The 17,869-nt window shown below is 37.8% G+C and overlaps 1 protein-coding gene and 1 long non-coding RNA gene across 3 annotated transcripts in view; one reads left to right on the top strand and one right to left on the bottom strand.

Annotated features, from left to right (window-relative positions):
• The window catches only part of LOC140524245 (fatty acid desaturase 2-like protein FADS2B), a 50,644-nt gene that overhangs the window by 11,399 nt on the left and 21,376 nt on the right, over positions 1–17,869 (top strand). For both annotated transcript variants that reach the window (XM_072638622.1, XM_072638623.1), the window contains exons 2-5: positions 8,328–8,438; positions 12,234–12,431; positions 13,560–13,661; positions 17,365–17,490. In XM_072638622.1, the coding sequence (XP_072494723.1) occupies positions 8,328–8,438; positions 12,234–12,431; positions 13,560–13,661; positions 17,365–17,490 (537 nt within the window). The remainder of the gene's footprint in view (positions 1–8,327; positions 8,439–12,233; positions 12,432–13,559; positions 13,662–17,364; positions 17,491–17,869) is intronic.
• Positions 11,047–17,869, bottom strand: part of LOC140524246 (uncharacterized) — a 173,146-nt gene continuing 166,323 nt past the window's right edge. The window contains exon 5 of the long non-coding RNA XR_011973627.1: positions 11,047–11,984. This is a non-coding gene — a long non-coding RNA (uncharacterized lncRNA). The remainder of the gene's footprint in view (positions 11,985–17,869) is intronic.

Below are 17,869 nucleotides of genomic sequence, written 5' to 3' on the forward strand. Positions count from 1 at the left end.
ATAATCATATAATTAAGCAGAATATCTCCTATTAATTGTTTTAATTCCCTTTTCATTGGTGGTGAATTCACGCTTTACATTTTTGATAATGGCAATTTGGTTTTCTCCTTTAATTTTTTAAATCAAGTCAAGCAGTATTTTATTTATTTTAATTTTTCCATAAGCTCAGCTCCTGGTTTTATAAATTAGCTCAATGGTTTTCTTACTTACAGTTTTATTAATCTCTCCTTTGATTTTCTGGATTTCCAATTTAGTGTTTAATTGGGGAACTTTTAATTTGTTTTAGTGGCATGCCCAATTCATTGATCCATTCTTTCTCTATTTTATTCATGTAAGCATTAAGAGATATGAGTTTTTCCCTAATTATTGCTTTAGCTGCTCCTCACAAATTTTGGAATTTTGTCTCATTGTTGTCATTCTCTTTAATGAAATTATTAATTGTTTCTATGATTTGTTCTTTGGCCCATTCTTTCTTTAAGATGATCATTTTCCAATTAAATTTTAGTCTATCTTTCCATAGCATTTTATTGAATGTAATTTTATTGCATTACCATCTGGAAAGAATGTATTTAATATTTCTGCACTTCAGCATTATAAGATTTTCTTATGCCCTCATACCTGAACAATTTTTGTGTAGATACCATGTTCCACTGATAAAAAAAAGTATATTCCTTTTCATTCCCACTCAATTTTTCTTAAAGGTCTATCATATCTAACTTTTCTGAGATCCTGTTCACCTTCTTCACTTCTTTCTTATTTTTGGGGGGTTAGGTTTATCTGTTTCTGAGAGTAGAAAGTTGAGGTCCCCCACTAGTATAGTTTTACTGCTGATTTCCTCCTGTAACTCATTTAACTTCTCTAAAAATTTGGTTGATATGCCAATTGGTGCATAGAGGTTTGGTACTGATATCACCTCATTGTCTAACATGCCTTTTAGCAAGATGTAGCTCCCTTCCTTATTTCTTTTAATTGGATCTATTTTTGCTTATGTTTTATCTGAAATCAGGATTTCTACCCCTGCTTTTTTTACTTCAGCTGAAGCATAATATATTCTACTCCAGCCTTTTACAATTACTCTGTGTGTCTCTCTGCTTCTAATATATTTCTTGCAAACAAGATATTACAGGATTCTTGTTTTTAATCCATGATGCTATCCTCTTCTATTTTATGAGTGAGTTCATCCCATTCACATTCACAATTATGAATTCTGTGTATTTCATTCAATCTTAATTTCCCCTCTTCATTCTCATTTTCATTCTCTCTCTCTCTCTCTCTCTCTCTCTCTCTCTCTCTCTCTCTCTCTCTCTCTCTCTCTCTCCTTTCACCCTGTCCCTACTTTTCTTCTGTCCACCACTTCCCCCAAACTGCCCTTTATTCTATCAGTGTCCCTTCTCTTATCCTCCTCCCCTCCTACTTCCTTGTAGGGTAAGATATATTTCTATGCCCAGCTGAGTGTCTATGTTATTCCCTCTTTCAGCAATTTCAGTAAGAATAAGGTTAAAGCATTGCTGACTACCACACCCCATCTTCTCCTCCATTGTAATAGGTTTTTCACACCTCTTCAGTGGAAATAATTTGCTCCATTCTACCTATCTTTTCCTTCTTCTCACAATGAGTTCCTCTTTCTCAGCCCTTATTTTTGTTTTTTTTAATTATTTCATCGTCCTCAATTTATACTCCCACCCTCTGTATACTTATATCCTTCTAACTGCCCTAATAAGAATAAAGTTCTTAAAAGTTACAAGTATGTAACTTTCCATGTAATACTGTAAATAGTTTAATCTTATTGAATCCCTTGTGTTTTCTCTATACCATTTACCCTGTTATGCTTCTCTTCAGTCTTGCATTTAAAAATCAAATTTTCTGTTCTCCAGTCTTTTTATTATTTTTTTATTAGTTTAGTTAACTTTTAACATTCATTTTCACAAAATTTTGGGTTCCAAATTTTCTCCCCATTTGTCCCCTCCCCACACCCCAAAACACCGAGCATTCTAATTGCCCCTATCACCAGTCTGCCCTCTCTTCTAACATCCCTCCCTTCCCTTGCCCCCATCTTCTCTTTTGTCCTGTAGGGCCAGATAACTTTCTATACCCCTTTACCTGTATTTCTTATTTCCTAGTGGCAAGAACAGTACTCGACAGTTGTTCCTAATACTTTGAGTTCCAACTTCTCTTCTTCCCTCCCTCCCCACCCATTCCCTTTGGAAGGCAAGCAATTCAATATAGGCCATATCTGTGTAGTGCTGCAAATGACTTCCATAATAGTTGTGTTGTGTAAGACTAACTATATTACCCTCCATCCTATCCTGCCCACCATTGCTTCTATTCTCTCTTTTGATCCTGTCCGTCCCCAAGAGTGTTGACTTCAAATTGCTCCCTCCTCCCATTGCCCTCCCTTCCATCCTTCCCCCCAGCCCTGCTTATCCCCTTCTCCCCCACTTTCCTTTATTGTAAGATAGGTTTTCATACCAAAATGAGTGTGCATTTTATTCCTTCCTTTAGTGGAATGTGATGAGAGTAAACTTCATGTTTTTCTCTCACCTCCCTTCTTTTTCCCTCCACTAAAAAGTCTTTTGCTTGCCTCTTTTATGAGAGATAATTTGCCCCATTCCATTTCTCCCTTTCTCCTCCCGATATATTTCTCTTTCACCACTTAATTTCATTGTTTTAAGATGTGATCCCATCCTATTCAATTCACTCTGTCCTCTTTGTCTCTGTGTGTGTGTGTGTGTGTGTGTGTGTGTGTGTGTGTGTGTGTGTGTGTAATCCCACCCACTACCCAGATACTAAAAAGTTTCAAGAGTTACAAATATTGTCTTTCCATGTAGGAATGTAAACAGTTCAACTTTAGTCAGTCCCTTATGACTTCTCTTTGCTGTTTACCTTTTCATGCGTCTCTTCATTGTTGTGTTTGAAAGCCAAATTTTCTTTTCAACTCTGGGCTTTTCATCAAGAATGCATGAAAGTCCTCGATTTCATTGAAAGACCAATTTTTCCCCTGAAGTATTATACTCAGTTTTGCTGGGTAGGTGATTCTTGGTTTTAGTCCTAGTTCCTTTGACTTCTGGAATATCATATTCCACTCCCTTCAATCCCTTGATGTAGAAGCTGCTAGATCTTGTGTTATCCTGATTGTATTTCCACAATACTTGAATTGTTTCTTTCGAGCTGCTTGCAATATTTTCTCCTTGACCAGGGAACTCTGGAATTTGGCCACAATGTTCCTAGGAGTTTCTCCTTTTGGATTTCTTTCAGGTGGTGATCTGTGGATTCCTTGAATACTTATTTTGCTCCCTGGTTCTAGAATCTCAGGGCAGTTTTCTTTGATAATTTCATGAAAGATGATGTCTAGGCTCTTTTTTTGATCATGGCTTTCAGGTAGTCCCATAATTTTTAAATTGTCTCTCCTGAATCTATTTTCCAGGTCACTTGTTTTTTCAATGAGATATTTCACATTATCTTCCATTTTTTCATTCTTTTGGTTTTGTTTTGTGATTTCTTGGTTTCTCATAAAGTCATTAGCCTCCATCTGTTCCATTCTAAGTTTGAAAGAACTATTTTCTTCAGTGAACTTTTGAACCTCCTTTTCCATTTGGCTAATTCTGCTTTTGAAAGCATTCTTCTCCTCATTGGCTTTTTGAACCTCTTTTGCCAACTGAGTTAGCCTATTTTTCAAGGTGTTATTTCCTTCAACATTTTTTGGGGTCTTCTTTAGCAAGGTGTTGACCTGCTTTTCATGCTGTTCTTTCATCTCTCTCATTTCTCTTCCCAATTTTTCCTCCACCTCTCTAACTTGATTTTCAAAATCCTTTTTGAGCTCTTCCATGGCCTGAGCCCATGGTATATTTATTTTGGGTGCGTGGGATACAGAAGGCTTGACTTCTGTGTCTTTCCCTGATGGTAAGCAGTGTTCTTCCTTATCAGAAAGGAAGGGAGGAAATATCTGTTCACCAAGAAAGTAACCTTCTATAGTCTTATTTTTTTTCCCTTTTCTGGGCATTTTCCCAGCCAGTGACTTGACTTCTGAATGTCTTTTCCACACCCACCACACCTCCAGATCTGCCCAGCCAGTGCTTGGGGTCTGAGATTCAAATGCTGCTTCCCAGCCTCAGGGCTTTGGGCGGGGGGCAAGGCTGCTATTCCATGTGAGATTAAGTTCAGGTGCTCAGGTGAGGGCAGGGCCCCCACAAGGGACTCAGTTCCCTCAGGGAGTTTATGCTGAGACCTTCAACAATGGATCCAAGCTCCTGGCTGCTTGGGAAGCCCCTGTCCACTGCCACCCCCACCGCTGCCCCCGCTGCTGCCTCCTGAGGGGGCCCGAGCCACAGGGACACCCCACTTCCCTGTCGGCCACCCAAAAAGACTCTCTCACCAACCCTTGTCACCTGTGGGTGGAGGGACCTGTGCGGCCACCAGAGCCCTGAAGCCTGCTGGGATCTGCTCCTCTCGGTGCCACACAGTCAAGGCAGGGCTGGGCTCTGCTCCTGGTCCAGTGTGTGACGGACCTTTCCCGGAAGGTTTTCATGGCTCTCTGGAACAGAAATCTCATCCGCTCAGTTGTTCTGTGGCTTCCACTGCTCCAGAATTTGTTGGGAGTTCTTCTTTACAGATATTTTATGGACTGTGGGTTCGGAGCTAGCGTATGTGTGTCTTTCTACTCCACCATCTTCTCTCCAGTCTTTTTATCAGGAATACTTAAAAGTCCTCTATTTCATTGAATATCCAACTTTTCCATTAATGGATTGTATACAATCTCAGTGGTTAAGCTGATTTTTAACTGTAATCTTAGCTCCTTGGCTTTCTGAAACATAGTCCAAGCCCTTCATTCCTTTAGTGAAAAAGCTGCTCAATACTGTATAATCTTGATTGTGACTCCACAGTATTTGAATTGTTGTTTTCTGACTGCTTGAAGTATTTTCTCCTTAACCTAGGAACTCTGAAATTTAGCTATAAATATTCCCTGAGAACCATTTTGGGATGTTCTTCAGATGGTGATTGGCAGATTCTTTCCATTTCCATTTTGCCTTCTAGTTCTAGGAATCAGGGAAGTTTTCCTTGACAATTTCTTGAAATATGATGTCCAAGCTCTTTTCTTTTACCATGGCTTTCAAGTAATCCAATAATTTTTAATTATCTCTGCTGAATCTATCTAGATCAGTTGCTTTTCCTTGAGAGAGTTTCCTTTTTTCTGCCTTTTTTGTAGCTATGTACATTTTTCAGTGTTGACTTTTTGTCCTAATAGGACACTGACCTGGCTTTTTTCTTGGGAGGGACAACTGTTTTCTTCTTCACATTTGGTGCCATATTGGGAAGAAAAGTCAGATTTTCATGTTTTAAATGTAATATCCCATCACATGAGCTGTCTTGTCAGAAGACTATGCAAATTATTTTTTTATCCTGGAATTTCACTGTAATGAATATTATTCCAGAAGTGCTATTTTTTTCTAAAAAATCTTTCTGTAATAGAAAAATGTGGGGTATTGGCCATAAAGGGATTGGACTATCTTTCCCATTAAAGCTCTGAAGAAACAATAAAAACAGGTAAATATTTATGTCTGTGCATTGTACTGTGTCTCTGGAGGAATGCCCAAAATAGTAATAAGAGCTTATGTTTTTAAAATGCAATTACTAATTTGGGCCTTACACAATACTTTACATGTATTATTATTCCAACTTTCTAGATGAGGAAACTAAGGCTTTACAAGGAAGTCGTAGAACTAAGGCCTGAAGTCTTGTCTTCTTATCCCAAATCCAGCCATCATTTCACCTCATCAAACTGAAGACGCAAGAGTGTGCACTTATTCAGAAATTCAGACTTCTTCCATCTGATTATTTTGCTTGCTCACTATATCTTATCCACAATCAGTACTTTACAGATTCTAAATCTGGGTTTGGGACACAAAATGGGTGGCAAAGGGGATTGAATACCAGACCTGGAATCAAGAACACCTGATTTCAAGTCTGGTCTCAGGCATTTTGTAGTTGTTTGACCCTGGGTAAGTCACTCAAACTCTGCCTACCTCAGTTTCTTCATATCCATAATTGGTATAATAATACTATGTACCCTTACTACGTTTTTGTGATGATCCAATGAGATAATATTTATAAAAAGAGCTTAGCACAATGTCTGGCACATAGTAGCTACTATAGGAATTTTAATTATTATTACTATTACTGAAAGGAGACTTAAAACATAGACAACAGACTAACAGCACTGGAATTTCTTTTAGAACAAAGCTGAGAGGGACCTTAGAACAGAGAATGTCAGAGGTAGAAAATACATTAGAACATAGAGTGATGGAACTGGGAGAGAATGTAGAACGTAAAATACAGAATGCCAAAAGCTAGAAGAGATCCAGTCCCCTCATTTAGTCCCAAAGGTCACCCAGATAGCTAGTGGCATGGGTCTTCTTTCCTAATCCAATTTTCATTTCACTAATGAGGATAGTTCACTTCTCTAGTTTGCTTTGTGCCTTATAAACTCTAAAACTTTCATCATCATATAATCCTATGATCTAATGAACAAGTCAAGCCTGAGTTTTTCACTGTTTAAATATTTTCAGGATTTGACAGGAAAATAATTTTTATAGCTTCCATTCCTATCGCTCTCCATTTTAATATCTGCAAAGAACTTAACACGTGCTATCTCATGTGAACATTATTAATAGCCCTGTAAGGTAGACAGATGAGCATTATTATCTTCTCTATTTTACATATTGGGAAACTTTGGCTCCGGGAGAGTAAATGAATCACCCATGTTTCCAGGACGAGAAAATAGCAGAAGTGGGTGGGATTTGAACTCAGTGTTGTGCTGATGCTGAATTGTGTGCTCTAATCCCTTTATGATGTCCCTTTCCAGTGAAGGTGATAAGAAAAATTTCACTAAGAGAAAGTGTGATATGGTGGTTAGAAATCTGTATTTTAGCTTAACAGCTGCTCTTTATACACTGTGTGGACTTGGGCAAGTTTCTAGCTCCCAAGGACTTAATTTGTTTATACAATAAAGGGATTACATCAGATGCATCCAGAGTTCCTTTTTTTCATATCTATACATATGTTCTGCATATTATTGGAGTGATCTATGGGTAAAGATGATGTCCTGGGCTCATGACTAAACACACATGATCAGGGAGTGATTTGCCTTTGTCCCTGGCCCAAGAAGACCAATACAATCATTTATAGAGCAACAGGGCCAAAGTCATGAAGATGACCTTGTCAAAGACCTGGTCAAACCTGGTCTCAGACACTGCTAATTGTGTGACTCTGGAAAAATCACCCAACCTCTGCTTTCTTCAATTTCTTATCTAAAATGAGGATAATAGAACTATCTACCTTCCAGGGTTATTGTGAGGATCAAATAAGGTCATAATTATAAAGTGCTTAGCACAGTACTTGGTACATATTTAATGCTATATAAATATTAGATATTTTTCTTCAAAGTCAGTAGAGAGAAATAATAGGAAGACTTTACCTCCCACAATTCTAATTTGTTGCTTAGGTAGGTTACCACTCTTTACAGAGTAGATATAGTCTTTAAAATTATATAATACTAAGTTTGTTAGAATAATACTTATTAACATGGTTGATATATCTACAGCACTTTAAGATTTGCAAGATTATATGTTATCTTGTTGGATCTTCCTACAGTCCTATAAAATAGGTGCTATTTTAATGCTTAGGGGCTATTATTATCCCCATTTTAGAGAGAAGGAAACTGAGGTCCAGAAAGACAGTAACTTGCTCAGGGTTAATTAGGAAGTATGTAAGGCAGAATTCAAGCCCAGAACTTCTTGACTATAAATCTGATCCTATAGCTATCATACCACACTATCTGTTTAAAATTCATTGGGGACTCTTGGTATTTAAAGGAAACTGGTGAGGTCCTAAATCTAAGAATCCTTTTGCTCAAAGGACTTTCTATACAGTGAAGAATTGTTTCATAAGAGCTTTCTTTGACTAATCATTTTTTGTAATATGTGAATATTCTCTCCATTTTGGCAGGTTTTCATGTACCAAATTCTTTCAAAGTGGCCCCACCTACAATTTGCAAAGAAGATTTTTCATTCTGACTTTATTAAATGAAGTGACTAGTTTCAGATGTATTTTTTTACCTTTTCATTCTTCAAGATTATTATTTTGTCAATCCCTCCTAAAAAGGATTATTCAGCATTTGAACAGAGGGACTCTGGAGGGATCCCTAATGGGTTGTGATGGCAGTAAGTTAAGCCCCTAGGAAGGGGAAAACTTACAAGGATGATGGAACAAGTCTAACTGATCTTTACAAAAATAATGTTTCTTTCTTTCCTCCTCTGTTCTTCCCATTCCAGGATGTCTTCTTGGCCATGCACCTGGACCAGGCTGTGGTGCAGAAGTACCTAAAGCACCTGCTGATTGGGGAACTGGCCCCTGGGGAACCCAGTCAGGAAACAAACAAGAATGTAAGTGCAATCTCCACTCCAAAGAGCAATGATTGCTTGGGACATTCTCCAGGAGCCATTTGTGTGTTAGGGAGTTCTTTGGGTCCATCTGAATGAAACTGCTGCTGAACATTAATGAAAAACCCAGAACTACCTATCTGCAGGGGAGAACAACCAAGACTTGGTGCTGTGGCTTTCAATGTAGAGGGAAACGAATATGAAAGTTGAAAGTCCTTAAAGGTAATAGACACATTTATTCAGCTATGCCTCCTGAGGACTCTGGATTCCCTCTCCAAGAGGGAAACCAGCTATATCTTACTCTCAGGCATCTAGTCATATCCCTGAGGGGTGAGAACATCACTTTCCTAATGCTTTTGGCTCAGTCCTCATTCTGATGTGTTGTAACACATCCCTAGCCACCAGTGATGAACGCCTCAGTTAAATTTAACAGGGGAAAAGGAGGAAAGAAGGAAGAGAGGGAGGTTATATCCATACACTTTTATATACTTTCCCATATATCATCTTCCAACCTTGCAACTTGTATAGATCATAGCAACTGCCCTTGGAGTAGAGCAAAAAGCATTGAATCATCATGTGTCTATTAATGCCTGGCTGGAGCATATCTAGGATACTACTCTCTGAGAAAAAGGCAAGATCACACAGACTAGGTAGTAATCCTTCCAAAGTGAGTTTATTCAACAATTAGATTTTTATTTCTGGTAATCATAAGAGAAAACATTTCACGGTGAATAGAAAGTTGGCTTCAGTGTCAGGAGGTCCTGCCTCCAGAATCTACTGACTCTGAGATCTGAGATAAGTCATCTAAAGTCTCAATGCCCCTAAAAAACTCTCTATGGGGCAGCTAAGTGATGGGATCTAGGAGCAGTCCCGAAATCAGGAGGACCTGAGTTCAAATCTAGCCTCAAACATTTAGTAGCTGTGTGACCCTGGGCAAGTTTCAATTGCCTCAAAAAAAAAAAAAAAACCTCTAAGTTGGTGAAATACAGGGCAGATGCTGATATTAGTAGAATAAGTTGAGGGAGTCAGCTAATAGCCCATAGATTAAATCATAGATAAAAAAAATTTTAAAGATAATTATCATTAAAATATCTAACATTTATATAATTTCTTTGTCCAAATTTATGATTATATTGGTATGGCAAATCTCTACCAATACATATGCACCAATACATCTGCTGGTACGAGTGTAGGAGACTGAGATCATGAAAGGTTAAGCAAATTTCCAAAAGTCATACAATTAGTTTTGTGTCATGAGAAGGATTCAAACTCTTTTCATCCTGATCTGAGGTTTAAGCCACTGACACCTTATTGCCTATATACATAGCTCTTTACAGAGTACATTTACGTGCATCATCTCATCTCCACATAAGAGTACTGACAGGTAAATTGTGCAAATATTATTGTCCTGTTTTTATAGATAGGAAAATTCCACTTCAGAAAGGCTGGATAATTTGCCCATATTAAGGTAACAGCTAGGGCTAGGCTCCAAGTTACCTGACTCCTCCCTCCACCAGTCAAAACCATGACAAACCTGTCCTATTTTTAGAGAGGTCTTGAGATCAATCAATCAATCAATAACTGTGTTCATTAAGCAGCTACACCATGCCTGGCCTTGTGCTAACCACTGAAAATGCAAAGAAAAAAACAAAGCAGTACATGTTCCTCAAGGATTGGACTAAATGGCTTCTTTTTTAAAAACTAAACAATTTCTTTATTCATCTTCTCCACTCCATATCCCCCCAAACTGAACAAGTTAAGAGGAAAAGAAAAGGAGAGAAAAACAAATCTTTTAACACATCCTTAATATGGCAAAATAAATTCCTACATTGGCCATGTTCAAATTGTATGCTTCTGTTTGCATTTAAGTCTATCACCTCCCTGACAGGGGATGAATGACATTCATAAACTTATGGTTTATCATTACAGTGATAAGGGTTCAAAAGTCTTTTAAAGTTTTTTCTCGCTAATTTGTTTTATCATTACATAAATTATATCCCTAGTTCTACTTAGTTTACATTGCATCAGTTCCTAAAACTCTGCTGAGCTGTGCCTGAAATTGCCCATTTCATCATTTCTCATGACACTATAATATCCCATTACATTCCTATACTACAACTTTTGGCTATAATAAAAAGAGTTGCTATAAGGATTTTTGTACATAGAGATCCTTTTCCTCTTTCTTTGATTTCTTTATGGTATAGTAGGCATGGTATAGTATGGTATAGTATGGTATAGTGATGTAGATGGGTCAAAGAGCATATATAGTTTGGTAACTTGATAGACATATTTCCAGATTGTTTTCCAGAATGGCTGAACAAATGGATAGTTCCATCAAAAGTGTGCTAGTATGTCTGTTTTCCCATAGCCTCTCCACCATTTGTCATTTTCCTCTTTTATAATCTTTGACAGTCCAACAGGCATGAGGTGGAACCTCCAAGTTGTTCTGAGTTGTATTTTCTTTGTTATTAGTAAGACAGAGCATTTTTGCAAAAGTTATTGATACCTTGAATTTCTCAACTCTCACCATCACCCTCACCATCACAAAATGTGCCACAAAAATTAAAAGGTACAAGATATTTAACTAGATGTATGACAATGAGCAAATCAGTTCATCTAAGTCTCAATTTACTCATCTGTAAAATGAGGTGATTAATATTTGAATTCACTCCAGTTCCAGACTTCACATATTAAAAATACCCTCTGTCCCTGTGTCCTCTCCCTCTGATTGGCTAGAATATAATACAATAATAATAATGTATAATATAATAATAATATATAATATTATAATAATAAGTATATAATATAATATATTTCTTATTCTTCTATAAGAAATGGCAAGCAGGATGATATCAGAAAAACCAGGAAAGATTTACATAAACCGAAACAAAATGAGGTGAGCAGAACCAGGAGAACATTGTACACAGTAACAACAGTATTGTACACTGACCAACTGGGAATGACTTAGCTATTATCAGCAATAAATTGATCCAAAACAATCCCACAGGAGAACTGATATTGTCTGAACACACACTGAAATATACTATTTTTTCTTTCTTTCTTCCTTTCTTTTTTCCTTCTTTTGTTCTCATGTTCTTTTTTTGTTATTGTTCATCTTCTTGCACAAAATGACTAATATGGAAATGTTTTACAGGATTGCACATATATAGCCTATATCACATTGCTAACCATCTCAGGGAAGGGGAGGGGAGGGAGACAGGAATTGAATTTGTAGCTCAAAACCTTTTTAAAGTGTTAAAAATTGTTTTTATGTGTAATTGGGGAGGAAAATAAAATGTTATTTTTAAAAAAGAAATTCATAAATTAATGTGAAATTACCAAGGACAAAAGTGTCTCCAAAAAAGAGATATGAGAAGATACCTCCATTCCTTTGAATGAGTAAAATTAGCTATTGCCAGGAGACCTTGAGTTATCCTTGAGTTATCCTTCATTGAAAGTCTTCAGCAAAGCCTGTTGAGTCTGTTAAAGATGATGGGTGTTTTCTTCAAGTACAGCCAGGCCAGCTAGGCACTGACAGCCACTGCATCTCTAAAATATTAAAATTAAAATTATTAAATTAATTAAAATGAAAACATTTTGTGTCTCCCAGAGGAAGTAGTTCTATGTTTTTACTCTGGATACCCAGTACCTGGCACCTGGTACATACTTAATGAGTGTTAATTGCCTATCTGACTATAGAAGCTGGGGAGAGTTTTTCTGAATTGAAGGGAATGAGACAAAGGACATCAGTGAAGTAAGAGTCATTCTGAATCCCATTGACCCATTTTCCCTTTTCAGACCCAGTTGGTGGAAGATTTCAGGGCCCTGAGGAAGACAGCTGAGGACCAGAAATTGCTGGAGCCCAGTCTCCTCTTTTTCTTCATGCATCTCATCCAGATTCTGTTTTTGGAAGTTTGTGTTTGGTTCATACTGAGAAGCTTTGGCAATGGTTGGCTCATTACACTGCTTATTTCTTTTCTACTCACAGTTTCCCAGGTAAGAATTTCTCTGAAAAATTCAATCCTTGGGCAGAAGGTCTAGCACCCCTTTCTCTTGCCTATGCCCAGGCCTTCATTAGCCACCATATATACGCAATGCCCTCTAATTGGATCCATTGAATACTCCATAACCTCAGTCTTGTCTCTCCACCACACCAAGGTTGTTTTCATCTGTTTTTTACCCTTATCACACTCTAGTTTTTGTCATATACTTTTATATACATCCCATGCCCTCCCTATGTCCCTTAGGACAACAAGTAAGTTACTTGAATATAGCAACTCTGTTGTCTCATTTTTCTTTCCCTAGGACTGAGCACACAGTCTTGGAAAAAGCAAACAGATAATAGGTGTTTATTAAACAGAGTTGAATCTCTTTTAGAAATATCTTGAAATTCAGAATTGTCTCCAAGATCAACAGGGCAGCTAGATGGTGTATTGGCTTGGGGTCAGGAAGACTCATCTGGTTGAGTTCAAATTTGACCTCAGACACTTACTAGCTGTATGACTTAACCCTGTTAGCTTCAGTTCCTCATCTGTAAATGAGCTGGAGAAGGAAATGGCAAATCACTCCAGTACCTTTGCCAAGAGAACTCCAAATGGAATCGTGAAGAATCGGACACAACTAAAAATGACTAAACAACAGCCCCAAGATCATTAGGCCAAGTTCTCCCCTCTAAAAAATTCAGCATGCTGTAAAAGAAGGAATATCGGGTTAGAGTCAGAGACCTGAGGTTCTAATCCTGTCTATGCTTCTTAACACATGACCTTGTGTATTACCTGTCCCCTCTCTGTGCCTTAGCTTCATGTGAGAAATTAGGGGGTTTAACTTCATGAACTCTAAGGCCCCTTTTAGTTTTAAATGATATGATACTATTGTGATAATATAACTAGTTCACCAAAGCAGATGACAATTCCTTGGTTATTTAGAAAATAATTTCTGAGAGTTGCAATAGACCCCAATATTTTCATCTGGTGGCCAGTCTCATTTGGTCACTCCAAACTTAGTAATTCTGGTCCTTGCACAACAGATACCAAGACAGAAACTGTCTGCCACTGAACCATATTCCAAGCTTTCTCAGCTCTTCTGTCAGTTTCACCACAATTTTAACTTCTCCTTGTCCCTTAGGCTCAAGCTTCATTTTTGCAGCATGACACAGGACATCTCTCCATATTTAAGAAATCCAGGTGGAATCACCTCATGCATTATTTTGTGATGGGACATCTGAAGGTACTGACAATTCAGAGGAGGTCCTTATGTATTCCTTCAATGCTTCTGAACTATGAAGGAAGGAAAAGTTCTCACAACACTTGAGATGGATTTTGGGAAACCCCAGCCCTAAGTCATGCAGGCCTAAGAGATAATTACTTACTTCCTATTAATTCCTACTTAATACAAAGTTCTAAACAATCCTTGTCATTTTGATGAGTGAGAAAGAATGGGAAAAAAACAAAGTATTTAAATACCTAGTACTAACAGCTTATATTTTTAGAAAGTGCTGCATGCTGTAGCCCTATGAGATGGATAGTATAAATATTAACTCCATTTAAGAGATGAGAAAACTGTGAGATGAAGTGATATGTTGCATATTTATAGTGAATTTTATGGATTCTCTTTGACATCTGCCTTGAAAAATCCAAATAACCCACCAATATCCACAGGCCAAGTAGTCTCTCCCTATGAATACATTGCAATGTAAAAGAAAGAACATTCGATTTGGATCACAATTGTTCTGTGAAAGGGTAGTTTAAGTACATGAGCCTTGAATTTAGAGTCTGAAAATCTAGATCTGACTCCTAGCTTGTTTTCTGCATGACCACGAGCAGCAAATCATCTCACCCCTGAAGTCAGTTTCCTCATCTATCAAATGACATCACATTTCATGCATTTCCTGTTTTAGGACTTCACTGTGGAAAAATCTCTCTATACTCCTTAAAACTCTACATTAATGTGAATTACTCTCCTTTAGCATCATTATTCTCACTTGACAAACTAGGAAACAGGATCAGTTGAATTTAAATATCTGGTGACCCTGCAGTGCCCAGTGGTTTTGGACTCATGAAACCTGGGTTCTGGCTTATGGTGTGATGTTCACAAGTCATTAAACTCTGTGAGCCTTAATTTCCTCGGCTATAAAATGGTGCTGTTAAAATTAGTTCTTTCTAGCTAAGGAAAGTTCTTTGTAAAATGAACTAATGGTAGAGTGGAAATCACAAAGGATCTGGTTCATATTCTGCGTTTCACTTATTTTGTGTACAAGTACTGCCTGTAATACCAGCTGTATGACCACTAGGCAAGTCATTTAATTTCTCTCAATCTCAGTTTCCTCATTAAAAAATGGAGATAATAATAGTATGTGCCTCTCAGGGTTATTGTGAAGATTAAATGAGATAATAATTATAAAGCTCTTTACAAACCTTAAAATGCTGCATAAATGCTAGTTATTATCGTTAGTCATCATGACCATTACCTATCTAGGACTCAGATTCCTCATGTTCAAAATGAAGCAGTTAAACTTTATGAACTCTGTGGTCCATACTAGCTCAAAAATAAAACATCTAAATCTAAGCTGAGAATTGCCCTCAGTGACATGGATAGTAAATGTCAACCATGGAAATAAAATCAATAATTTCTGACTGGTCATAACATCATGCCTATTTGACAGATGAGGAAGTGAGAGGTTATGATCTTGTACAAGTTCATTCAACTACTAGGGAGTAAATCCGGGTCTTCTCTCTTAGAGACATGGACTCTCAATCACCACCACTCATCCTCTATATTTGCCAGGGATTTAACTCTAATTATCTAATGCTATATTCACAATAGCCCTGAGATACAGAGAAAAGGTCATGCATGATTCCCATTTTGTAGATGGAGAAGTAAAGTGCTCATTAGTGAAATAATCTGCCAGAATTGTTGATGCCAAGTCACATCTTTCCTCTCTTCCTCTTTAAGGACATCCCAAGCAACATATGTGCTAGGCAGTGAACAGGACTCCGTATCAACTTGTTTTGAAATTATCTGATAGCTCCCCATGGCTATTTCCCACACTGCTTTCATAATAACCAGTTGGAGACAGTCTTTGGTTCCAAAGGTGTTTGATAGGTCATCTAGAGCAGCTGCTGGAGAGAAATAAGGCTTTCAAGCCAGACCTGGGTATTTCTCTCCCTGCTCCCCCACACCTTACTGTGACTTTTGTAAGGAGCCATATAACCTAGATCTCTGTCTAACTTCCCTCACTGGTCAAAGGAGACACAGTCTGTTTGTTCACTAAGAGTGGGCATTGACCACAAGATGGACTCATGGAAATGCTGAATCCCATAGGATCAGAGAGTCAGAGTTAAAAGGGACCTTAACAATCACCTATTCCCACCTCCCCATTCTACAGTAGCAAACAGCTAATACAAGATTGGAAGCCAGGTCCTCTGCCTCCAGAGTTAATAGTCTGTTCACTACATGGTGATAGGAGATGGGATAAAAAGTTCAAAAGCTCTTAAGCGGGATTCTGTGGTAGAAATAGTGCTGGACTAGGAGTCAAGAATCACAGATCTTCCAACTAGGGAACAGTGAGTCTTTGAACAAGTCACTTGAATTCTCTGAGTTTCATTTTCATCAACCCAATATCAAATGTGAGGTTTGAACCATGTGCTCTCTCAGATCATTTCCAGCTACCACACTGTTGTCTAAAGTCAATTACAGTCTGAAAAATTTAAAAATCTATAGTCTGCCATTTATCTTACACCTTTGATTAGATCCACTATTAGGAAAGTTTCCCAGAAAGATAAGAAGTAGGATTTTAGCAGTATCTTCTAAGGAGGAAATGACATGAGGGCAGAGAAAAATATTATAAGATCAAGGAAATGGACATGATGCAAATGTGCACTTTCTTACCTTGGAGGTGTTTTCAAATAGATGCTTACTCACTGAGGTATTGGTTTTGTGAAAGCTGACAACTAGACCAAGAAAAGCTTTTGAGGTCTCTTTGGCTCCATGTAAAGGAGGAAGATGTATAGTGAAAAGACCACTCAAGTGGGATATGAAATAAAGGAGCAAGGAAGGAGTCTGAGAGCTGCCATTAATTAGTTGCCAAACCCTGTGCAAATTGATTCCCCTGTCTGGGCCTCAGTTTTCTTCTTATTAAAATAAAGAGAGTTAGGCTAAATGAGAAATTCTTAATCTTTTTGTTACATAAACTTCTTTAGTAGCCTGATGAATTTTATGGAACCTTTCTCAGAATGAGATATTTAAAGGTCTAGAATTACACAAGATTACAAAAGAAACCAATCATATTAAAGTATACTCATTAATTTTTTTTTTAAGTTCATGGGCCCCATCTTTAGAATCCCTAAGCTAGATGAGCTTGATGGGTCCATTCCTGCTCAAGCATTTGGAGAGACCATAATTTTCTGACACATTTCTTCTGGACCATAATACCTGGGTATTGTTCTGCCACTGCCGCTAATTAACTTCTCTGAGCCTCAGTTTCCCCTATATCCATAGAGACATACTAATAACTGCCCTAACTCCCAGTACAGTGGGAGTTAGCTCAACCACATCTGAGAAATTTGTTTTACACGTATGAGGGAGTGTTATGTTAGTCACATACCCAGATAACTATCACTTGTTATCAAGCTATAACAATGCCCCTCCCAATTTATTATTTGGCATTTCAGCAGATTAAGAGTTTGAGAGGCACACATACTTTTGACTAGGCAAAGATATTCATCAGGTTTCTAATGGCAGCTTGTAGTTATATAAAGAATATTTATTGGGTGGATTGGATGGGATGGGAAAGGAAAAGTAGGGAAAGAAAAATAAAGGGAGGGGAGGGAAGGGAAGGGCAAGAACGGAATAGAATGGGATGAGATTTGAGCAGATTACAACTTGGATTCAACCAAAATTTTCCTGTTGCTGAAGCTTCTTTCCTCCTAAGGGCATGTCAGCCAAGTGGTGGAACTATCGTCACTTCCAGCATCATGCAAAGCCGAATATCTATCCCAAAGACCCAGATATTGACATGGGACCACTTTTTGTGCTCGGGGAGTCACAACCAGTCAAGGTATGTTTAGAGTGAGTACATTGGCATTATAGAAATTCAAAGACGTACTTGAAAGAACTGGAGATATCCCAAAAGACTACTAGGTTTCAAGAGAATTTGAAGAAAACCCCTCCCTATATCACATTGAAGACACACACATGCAAGCCAATTAAATCATGTAATTTCACATTTGGGGCAGCTAGGCTGCACGATGGATAGAATTTTGGGCTTGGAATCAGGAAGACTGGAGTTCATATCCAACCTCAGACACTTACTGACTGTGTGACTCTGGGCAAGTCACTTAACCCTGTCTGCCTCAGTTTCCTCATCTGTAAAAAAAATAAGCTAGAGAAAAAAATGTAAACCACATTAGTATCTCTGCCAAGAAAATCCCATATAA

This window comes from Notamacropus eugenii, chromosome 2, assembly GCF_028372415.1.
Source record: "Notamacropus eugenii isolate mMacEug1 chromosome 2, mMacEug1.pri_v2, whole genome shotgun sequence".
NCBI classification, from domain to species: domain Eukaryota; kingdom Metazoa; phylum Chordata; class Mammalia; order Diprotodontia; family Macropodidae; genus Notamacropus; species Notamacropus eugenii.